General features: G+C 32.6%; 1 protein-coding gene across 2 annotated transcripts; it reads right to left on the bottom strand.

Annotated features, from left to right (window-relative positions):
• Window positions 1-878: 878 nt before the first annotated feature.
• LOC132299688 (probable linoleate 9S-lipoxygenase 5) lies at window positions 879-8,933 on the bottom strand. Of its 2 annotated transcripts, none has more exons than XM_059796453.1 (9): window positions 8,654-8,933; window positions 4,524-4,813; window positions 3,826-4,066; window positions 3,365-3,706; window positions 3,104-3,189; window positions 2,777-2,884; window positions 2,342-2,646; window positions 1,996-2,259; window positions 879-1,827 (listed from the first exon to the last, which is right to left on the bottom strand). In XM_059796453.1, exons 1-9 carry the CDS (start codon window positions 8,844-8,846, stop codon window positions 1,074-1,076), a joined length of 2,583 nt encoding a protein of 860 aa, XP_059652436.1. In that variant the 5' UTR covers window positions 8,847-8,933; the 3' UTR covers window positions 879-1,073. The 2 variants fall into 2 exon arrangements, with proteins under 2 accessions (XP_059652436.1, XP_059652435.1); XM_059796452.1 differs by lacking the exon at window positions 8,654-8,933 and adding an exon at window positions 5,866-6,264.
• Window positions 8,934-10,377: the final 1,444 nt, after the last annotated feature.

A 10,377-nucleotide genomic window follows, 5' to 3' on the forward strand; every position in this document is an offset into this window, starting at 1 on the left:
GAAGGTTAGTTGTATTTATAGGCAAAAAAGATGTCCTAAGTCGTGCACTGGAGATAATGTTAGTTTATGGATCCGTTTACTGCGGATCCATTTGTTACACAAGTCCGACAATTAGATTGATGAAAGAGGAAAAAGTCATTTATACAAGGATGTTGATCTTGCCTCACGTGTGTGTATTATACACACATACATGTAAAGTTTTATAAATAAATAGTATATTTCTTTGGTTAGTGTCGACTTAAAAATTTTCATAAATAAATATAGTTCTTTTGTGTATACACACATACATGCAAGGAAAACATCTACAAATCACTGTGCACTTGCTAAAAAATTGTTATTTAACTTAAAAAATTTCATAAACTCCAAATACTTTAAGAATGCCAATATACAGGTGGAGGATAAATTGGATTAAGAAATGGCTCAAAAAAAAAAAAAAAGTATTATTATTTCTTAATAGCTATAGCCCAGCCCAAGCTGTCCAGTCCATAATAAAACATAAATGATAAATGGCCCAACTCAAAAAACAAGCTTACAAACAAATTAGAACCGAAAGATTGAAAAAGACCTAGGGGCGGTTTGATATGATGTGGTATTGTTTTTAGTGTTTTCATATTCTCATTTTTTTTTTCCCCACTAAATTATCTACTTGAATTTTTTCTTTAGCCACCCTTATTTTTAAATCCTGGCTCCGCCCTGAGCACCCACCCAATTTTAACATTTCACAACCGCAATAATTGATTCCGAGTCTGATCTGTTACACAGTCTTCGTGTAGTGGCAACGCGGACAGTGAACAATGAGTAACACACATAATCAAAATGAACTTAAGAGGTGAAATCCTTTCTCCATTTTTTTATCTCTGCATATCCACATCTAAGAATGCTCTCGCAAGTTCTTGATCCTCCATATTTTGGCATATATAGCAGAACAAAGTTTATAAGATAGGTACTTATAACATTCTCAGAATTCTACATACACATACCATCATTACAAGTGAAGAATTGATAAATGATACACGCTTTACTGCTATAGAATTTTGGTGTCAAATTAGCAGTCAATCTGACTAGGAAAAGCTTTAGATTGAGACACTGTTAGGAATACCCTTGCCAGTAAGTCCACCTTCACTGGTAGGAAAGAGCAAAGTGTATGGCACCTTCACTGGACCAACCCTGTTTCTCCATTTCGTATCGTTGTTCATCTCTATAATTTTTCCCTCAATTTCTTCCAGCTTCTGTCCAAATTTCCCGAAGGCTTTCAATGGTTCTTCATCTGCTGTCCATTCAAGAGTGTCTCTCTGGCCAAGATAAACCTCATCCGAGGAATGCCGGGACAAGATTTCTATCAGGGAAATGCCAAGAAGAGTCTGCAGCTGGGCGGTAATGGTCTTCAAGAAGGCCTTCTCAGGGTTGGACTTGAGTTCCTCGTATTCGGGAGTGTCTGGCTCAGGCATGAACCTCCGGCTTATGGTTGGGCGATTTGGGAGGTACCCTGCATAAGGGTATTGTCCAAAATTGACAGCTGCATGGAGTGCAGAAGCCACCCATATGACAATAGTGCATGTATCTATTAGCTCTTTACATGTCTGCATTTTAGGCCACCACGTCTCGTTTTTCTTGTCACCGTGACCCTCTTCTACGACTTCCTTCCACCAGGATTGGAGTTCAGTGTCTTTCTGAACCATTTCGTCGGTCTTGTAGTAGAAATTGCAGTAGTCCTCAACCCATGTTTTGATTGCTGACCAGATTTCCAATCCATCAACTGCATACGGGTAGTCTTCTACTAGTAGGCGGACGCCATGTGGGGAATCTGAGTCCTCAATTGCCATCCCTCTGAATATATAAAATGTAGCATGTGAATCAGTAAGATCACTTTTCGAATATTGCTCTCATTTTCGTTGTTTTGTATTATTGTGTATTTTTTACAATTATTATTGTGTGAATAAAATCTTTACTGAGTTAAGTTCTGGAGTGTCATTGTGGATTAGACTTGAGATTTACCTCTTGACAAGATCAGCCGGAAGTGCTTGTTCAGGAAAAACCCAATTCTTGTAAGTCACAGCTGACATTTCCATGGCATATTTTCCCGGAAAAACTGTTATCTCAAGAATTCCACCTGCATTGATGAGAATCTGCCTGGCAAATGCATTTATGTTCATTGTATCCCGGAAATGAGGATGCAGAAGCTTGTGAATTGGATGAAGCACACTCAGTTGTCTGTTTGTTGCAATCACAAATGGCTCAATGGCTGCATGGGTATTCAACCTGCAGTTGAAATCAAAGATATTTTAAGCACCGATTATAAATTAGAGCCCGGATTTTAGTTGTCAGAGTTAAAGCTTTATACCAGTGGCTGATCAGCTGATGAATGCCAGAGTCACTTACGGCAACATAAGCTTTTGCCAACTCCCAAATGGAACCTTCTACGCCATGCTCAGCTGGTGTGTATACTTTGCTAATGGCACCAAATTGATCTCCTTCCGGATGTGGCAGGCTCAATTCAATCGCTAATGGCTTCAAAGATCCATCTTTTTGCAAGAAGAGAAGAGTCCTTGTCGCATAAATCTTTGTGGAAGTTGTGTTTATCCGCCTCACGTATGGCATCAGATCATCATGATGATTCAATATGAATAGTCTATTGTTCTTGAGTGCCTATACCAAAAACAAAAATCCGAATCATTATGGTTTTGTTTACATGATCAGAATCAGCTCTGATTGGGATTTTGTACTACTATTTCATTGCCAATATTTAGTGTTAGAAAAAGGAATTCATGAGTAATACCTCTTCTATTGATAAACCATCTAGGTTGTTCTCTATGTGTTCTTTGGTTATTGAACTATTTTGGTTGCCATATACTCCACGATCCAGCTTGCTTGTTGGAGGAAACTCCTGCAAAATAGCAATTGTTTTAAACTTGTAACTAAAGAACAAAAAAGTACCTTTCTTTGTCTGGTTGCTGAGGAGAAGGGAGAAAGAAGAGAAGGTTTGACAACCAAATTTCACTTGCAAATTTCTTTTTCTTTTTTTGTTTTATTGTTGTTGTTGTTTTTTTAAATTTTTTATATGTGTTGTCAGCAAGAAAATGGAGAAAAATGAGTTTTGTTTTACCTCCAGACGAGATATGCTGACAGGGTTCACACCAGCCAGCATTTCTCTAGCAAATTCTACATCTGTCCTCCATGCTGATTTATCCTCTGCTCAACACCACAAAAACATTACAATTAAAAATGAAAATGAAAATGAAGAATTGATAATTCCACTTTGAAAAGTGTAAATAATGCATTATAAAAAATAAATTTTGTTTTTTTTGAAGAAATCACTCAAAGTCTGTACTAAACAAATCTGGTTGTATTGAGACATATGCAATACCTTGGATTACTTGTGGCATTGGAAATCTGGAGTATCCCTCGCCATCAGTCCGAATGAGTTCCTTGAGCATTTCCAGTGGGATATTTTCCTTTATACTATCAAGTAAAGGGCCATCAGGTAGCTTGAATCCTCCTTCATAGAGTTTCAGTGTATCTTCAATGGTGTCGAACTCATTAGGTGTGCTGTCACATAGAGCCTCAAACTCGGGTTTAAGAAATTGAACTATGGATTTCAGTGCATAAGCTAAGAAATCCGACATCTTCAAGTGGCCAAATCTCTCATCTCTCGGAACATAAATGTTTAAGCTCTTAATAAGAGGCAGCCTGCTCTCTGATTTAGGATCTGTCATGAATCATGATAATAGCAGAAAATCAATATGACTAACAATACTGGAAACAAGATTTCATAGTATGGCATTGCCAATAGTGACATATATGTGGAAATAAATACAAATGACTAACCTTTCTCTGTTGGTGGCCGGCCTGTTCTTCCCCTTCTAGGATAAGGGTAGTCGGTAGATCCTCCAAGAACCTGTCTGACATACTTCTCACCCTTATCAGGATTTCCCAAATCATTGTAATAAGCATAGTCATACACCCTGTCCCATTCTTCAAGCTTCCCGGTTCCATCTCCTCTCAAGTTCACTAATTCTTTGTCTCTGTACTGACGTAGTGGCGCTGGTGTCTCACTTGGAAGATATGTCTGCAGCAAAAATTACGTAGTTTGTTTGTTTAGCAAACAATTTAAAAGATTGTTCATTCACATTGCTTTCTTAGTTAGGAACAAAAACTTAAATATATTAGGATAACTTTGTTCTAGGAAAAATCTATCCTAATTACATAGCAATAGTAAACTCTGTATGCTGCTAAATTCTACAAGTTCATATATCATGTTTTGCTCTAATAATATAAAGTAATTACACGTGATGTCATTTCTTAAAGAAGCACATATCTACTAAATTGAGTTAAAATAAATCATATATAAAAATCCTTCGTTGAAGACTAGAATCTAAAAAATGCCATAAAATTTTGTTGTAACAAAGGTGTTTGTCACTTGAAGTTCCTTGAAAAAACACACTTAAAAAGAGTGATGTGTGCCACTTCAAAATTTAAGAGATTGTGCACCACATATTAGTACTTAAACAAATAAAAACCCATACCTGATTAGTGAAGAAAATGCGGTCATATTTGTATTTTTCAGCAGGGTAAACCCAAGAATTGCAGACAAAATGGATCCTACCATGACTGGGAACATCTTCAAGCGTGAGGCTCTTCAGGTAGAACTCACTGTGATGGAAGTTTTTGATTATGAATGCTCCCGGAAATGCTATTTCTTCATCCCAATCAAATGTGACATTGAATGCTGAATCCCCCGCAGTTAAAGAAGTGATTGTAGTAATCCAGTCTTCCAAGTATGCTGGCTTTCCCAGTTTCCCTCTCAATTCTTTCTCTACACCATATTCAAACTTAGTTTAATACTAGTTTATAACTGATCAACTTATCCAACAAAATATAACAAAAACATCAACAATTCAGTGTCTACTTGGTAAAAAAATTGCTAGTCAATTTAATATTAAATTTTTTAGTATGATCTCCTTAGTTGGATCAAGATTTGCATTGCCTGACTATAGCTAGATCAGTTTGAGGTTGTAAATGTTAAAAAACTTTGCTAGCACATTTTTGGTTTTTTTTTTCACCCTTTTTGAGCTTAAAATTTGACTTATAGCAAGCTGGATACCACCAAATAAATTATATGCATCTATGGACTCAAATGTGGCTTCATTGTATAATCTACCTATAAAAGTGTTTTTCTTTTTTCTTTTTTTAATAGAATTTCAGCAATCATTGGTGTTGTGAAACTCTTTGCCCCTGACCCAATACGTGTGTGTGTGTGTGTGAATGATCAAAAGGCTACAGGTGGAAAATGTGTTCAAAATTGGCTGCTAGGATCTGTTGGTGGTCCAATTCATATATCCTTAAAGGATGCCAATGTGAGGTTGAGGATAAATTGCATTAAAAAGTAAGTACAAAATTTTGGAAAAATTAAAATTTAAAATGTCTTTGAAAATTGACTGGATTTCTGAAAATATTAAAACATGTTCAGGGACCAAAAAAAAATTATGTAAAATAGATCCCTACAAGAAACCTTGGCTCCAAACTGAATGAAGTAGTCATTAAGTAGCTCATTCCCAGGTTAGGTTGCACATGAAAAAAATAAAGTATCTATTGCGACGAATACCGCAAACCATGAACAACTAAAAAAATCAACAAAAGACGCCAAACACAAACCACACAAAGAACACACACAAAAAATAATAATAATAATAATAATAATAATAATAATAAAATAAAATTACAAGTTTTAACACATCCCAAACCCTAAACACTATAAGAGAGTTATAGAATAGGATCGTGACCCATAAGAGAAAAAAGGGTCAATTTATATATATATATATATATATATATATATAATGAAAAACAACAAGCAAGTTAAGAACTCACCCGGGTCACCATTAACAGCACTAACGAGCTGCAGAGAGACCTTTTTGCCAATCAATTCTTGAACCCCATCAAGAACCAAATCATTAAAGTCATTGAAGTCTAAAACGATTTTTTTCATTAACACTACTGTTCCTTTGATCTTCTTGATCTCATTTTCACCACAAATAGCTCCCAAAATCTTACGAATTAACATCATTTTTAATCGAGTGTTTTTTTTTCTCGTCTAGCTAGAGAGAAAGCAAGAAAGGGTGTGATGGACCGAAAGGAAAAGTTGTGTTACAATGAATGACATCAAAGAGTGTTTTTTTTTGGTTGGAGATTAGTAATCGAGAAGGTTGGTTCGTTGTCATTAATCGTATAGACAAAAGGTGTACGGAGGAGTACCATAGGTCGTCGCTCATTAAGTCTATATTGGCCAGAAAGGTCATTTAAGATATTATATCAAGTGGATGTTTCTTTATTTATTTATTTTTGAGTTATGTAACACATTCACACCTACAAATTTCCATTAGTGCTCAAATTATACAATATGTGGAATAATGGGTGGATGTTGATGCTGCCCCCACTTATATATAAATATATAGTTTATTACATACATGTAAAGTTTTATGAATAAACATAAAAATATATATATGTATTGTATGTATGCCTATTTTTTTTTTAATTTTTTTTATAAATGATCTTATTTTAATTGTTTCCATATTAACAAAATATAGATTAATACTGCAATTTAAAGAATAATATTATAATTTAATTATATATTTTTAAAAAATTATTTTCGTATACGCTTGCTTCCAATAAATGATATGCAAATATAAATAATAAACTCAAAATGTGACTTTATTATTTTTTTTCAAAGTAAGAATGTTAAAGAATTAGTTGTTAGAAGAGAGAGGGTGGGTGCAAAGTCGTGGGTGCAAGGTTCGATCACGGGAAATAACTTAACCACTTAGGTAATAATCTACCAATAAAATTGTTCCTAACAAAATTAAGATTATTCTTTTTATGAATAAACATAAAAATATATATATGTATTGTATGTATGCCTATTTTTTTTTTAAATTTTTTTTATAAATGATCTTATTTTAATTGTTTCCATATTAACAAAATATAGATTAATACTGCAATTTAAAGAATAATATTATAATTTAATTATATATTTTTAAAAAATTATTTTCGTATACGCCTACTTCCAATAAATGATATGCAAATATAAATAATAAACTCAAAATGTGACTTTATTATTTTTTTTCAAGGCAAGAATATTAAGAAATTAGTTGTTAGAAGAGAGAGGGTGGGTGCAAAGTCGTGGGTGCAAGGTTCGATAATGAGAAATAACTTAACCACTTAGGTAATAATCTACCAATAAAATTGTTCCTAACAAAATTAAGATTATTTTTTTTTCTTAAAAAAAAAAAGAAGAAGAATTTTGAAAAATCATTGGTGTTGTGCAACTCTGACTATAGACCCTACAAATTTACTCTCAAGTCTGAACAGGCTATTGTAAGTCTTGAAGAGGGATTGAAAATTGGGTGGCTAGTACATTCATTAGTAGGTCCACGTCAGATCCTTATAGGATGCCAATATAGGTTGAAGATAAATTGAATAAAGAAATAAGGCTCTGTTTTTTGAATTTTGTTCAGAACAAAAACCATTAAAAATAATTTTAAATTTTAAATTCTTATAAATTGGCTTGTGTCTTGATTTTGGAATTGAAGAGTATCTATTTGAAACTGAAATTCCTCCATTTAGAGCATCAGTACTCCAAAATATAGAATGTGATTAATTAGAAAAATAAAATTTTCAAAAATTAAAAAAAGGGTCCAAAACATGTGAAAGAAGAAATATTTGCTTAAAAGAAACTAGACTATAAACTAAGTGAGCCCCACCCCTAAAAGGAAGAGAGAGAGAGAGAGAGAGAGAGAATGAATGAAGCAGTCATAAAGTAGTCAAAGGGACTCACAGGAATGAATGGTAGTTCATTTTCTTTCGGTTGGTTGGCACTTCATAATCTTAATATAATACAAAACACTTTTGTTTTTCATAGATATACAAACCATTTTTGCACAAACAAACACTAACCCAAATAACTCATACATTAAATTTAAATTTATAAAAGCTAATAACCCAGAAAGATATTAATTTCATTTCATTTTTCTAATATCATACGGAGTGTGTATATATATATATATATATATTTACCTGCTACACAAAAACACACACACAAAAGACACCAGGAACCGTTCTCCTCCTTCCTTAACCGTTCCTTCGTGAATCACATTATTGAATGTTTCAAGCTCCGTTACTCTTAAAATTATTTCAAAAATAATAAAATAACAACAAAATTACGGGATGTGCCAGTTGCACGATACAACGTGCTTAAGGAAGTTTTTCTATGTATCTCAGCCTCTCAAAATGGAAAGTGAATTTTCGAGTCTCCTTAAAAATAAATGGATGTGATTATATTCCGTTATCTTGATTCATCTTTATGTTCTAGCTTGCTAAATGCTAAATGCTAACTTCTAAGACTAAGCGAATCGAATCCATACAAAGAAGACAAAAGAAAGAAGATTCTCTAACACATGGACTGTAATGCTAAAGTGACACCATATTCTTCGCGGTAAAATAAATAAATAAATCATTTGCTTTGTTTAGTTCTATACGGTACATTCCAAATTAACTAAACTATTGAATCAATATATATATATATATATATATATATATATATATATATATATATATCAATCTAATCTAAAACAAGCAGCAAGATTTATATATAAGAACTGACCTGGGTCACCATTAACAGCACTAATGAGCTGCAGAGAGACCTTTTGGCCAAGAAATTCATGAAGCCGATCAAGAACCGAAGCATTGAAGTCATTGAAGTCCAAAACGTTCTTTTTCATTAACACAACTGTTCCTTTCACCTTCTTCTTCTCATTTTCATGACCAGCGAAAGCCTCCAAAACCTTATGAAACATTTTCTTTTCTTAACAAAATACTAGCTACAGAGAGAAAGGAAAGGAAATAGTGGGCGACTTAATAGAAAGGAAAAGTAGTGTTAGAAGGAATCAATGAAATAAAATGTGAAGATGGGGTTGTATTTATAGGTCAAAAAGGTTGTACCATATATCAATAAAATATTATATTATATCCATGAACTACTGACAGATACAACAGCCAATCACAGATTGATGGAAAGGCCAAAAGCCAAAAGGTCATTTAGGAGCGAAAGACTTAGCAGTTGTGGCGTGGATAATGGGAAGTTGATCTTCCCCCATCTATATATATATATATATATGTATATATATATAGATGTACACACACATCGCTGTACTTATATGGAAATTTTCATTTTAAAGTAAATACATTATCACTATACTGTGGAAAATTCATTTTTTTATGTAAAACACTTCTTTGACTAAACAAAATAATTAACGATAATGATAATATAACATTATGTGTCATTTACATAAATATGTTTATTAGTTTTTTTTTTTTTTTTGTTATTTAGATAGTCAGCATGAGAAGCATTAAAGCTATATTGCATGTATTCAAAATTTATAAAGGATGTGAGTGTTTAAAATGACTAGCGGGTGTATTGAGTTTTTAATTAAAAAAATAAATAAATAAAAAAACATTAACAACAACAAGTAGTACTCAATTATTATTATATATGTGTGTGTGTTTGTGTATATTTTGTTTTTGGGTATGGGAGGGAAACTTCTCGTCACTATGGACTTTCAATTATTCTTTTTGACTTTTTCAATGAATCAAACACGTGCACCACGGTTCACGTCTTTTTTTTCCTCCACCCACTTCAATTGTGAGATGATTTTAGAGGATAAATTGTTGCGATGTTATATATGCATTGTATGTGTGTCTATATATATATATATACGGATTATATATATATGTGTGTGTGTATGATGATATCCACTTCCAATTATATAATGTTATTTGAACAGTTACCTATCAGTTTCTGCATAAATAACTCACATCTCATTTTTCATTGAAAAAATAAATATTAACAATGATAAAAAAAAATATTTTGAAGAGCATACTGAACATGATATATATATTTATATATATATATATATTTCTAATTAACGATACAAGAAGACAAGGAGTCGAAAAATAGAAAGTGTAACTCATGGACTCACACAATTAATTAGAAAATAAAAAATTGTTGTAAAAATTTCAGAAATATAAAATACGGACCTTAAGGCAATAATTTCCATTTTGCATTTTCAGTTTCATATGCTACAAAGGCAATTTTTTTTATTTTTTTTTCTTCTGATTTATTCTGAAACAAAAACATATTTGATAACTAATTTGTTGCACAATATTTTACAGAAAAATATTTGAATTTACATTATATTTGCTTTTAAAAGAAATTCTCAGTACAATTTTTCACCTACAGCAGCAAAAATAAGCGACAATGACATTTTTTTCCCCTTTCATAATGCAGTAGTGTTCAAAACGTAACTAACATTAGAAAAATGTGATTTC

Source organism: Cornus florida, unplaced genomic scaffold (genome assembly GCF_030987335.1).
Source record: "Cornus florida cultivar Cherokee Brave unplaced genomic scaffold, ASM3098733v1 CherokeeBrave_3.0.0_Hap2_Chr03, whole genome shotgun sequence".
NCBI classification, from domain to species: Eukaryota; Viridiplantae; Streptophyta; class Magnoliopsida; order Cornales; family Cornaceae; genus Cornus; species Cornus florida.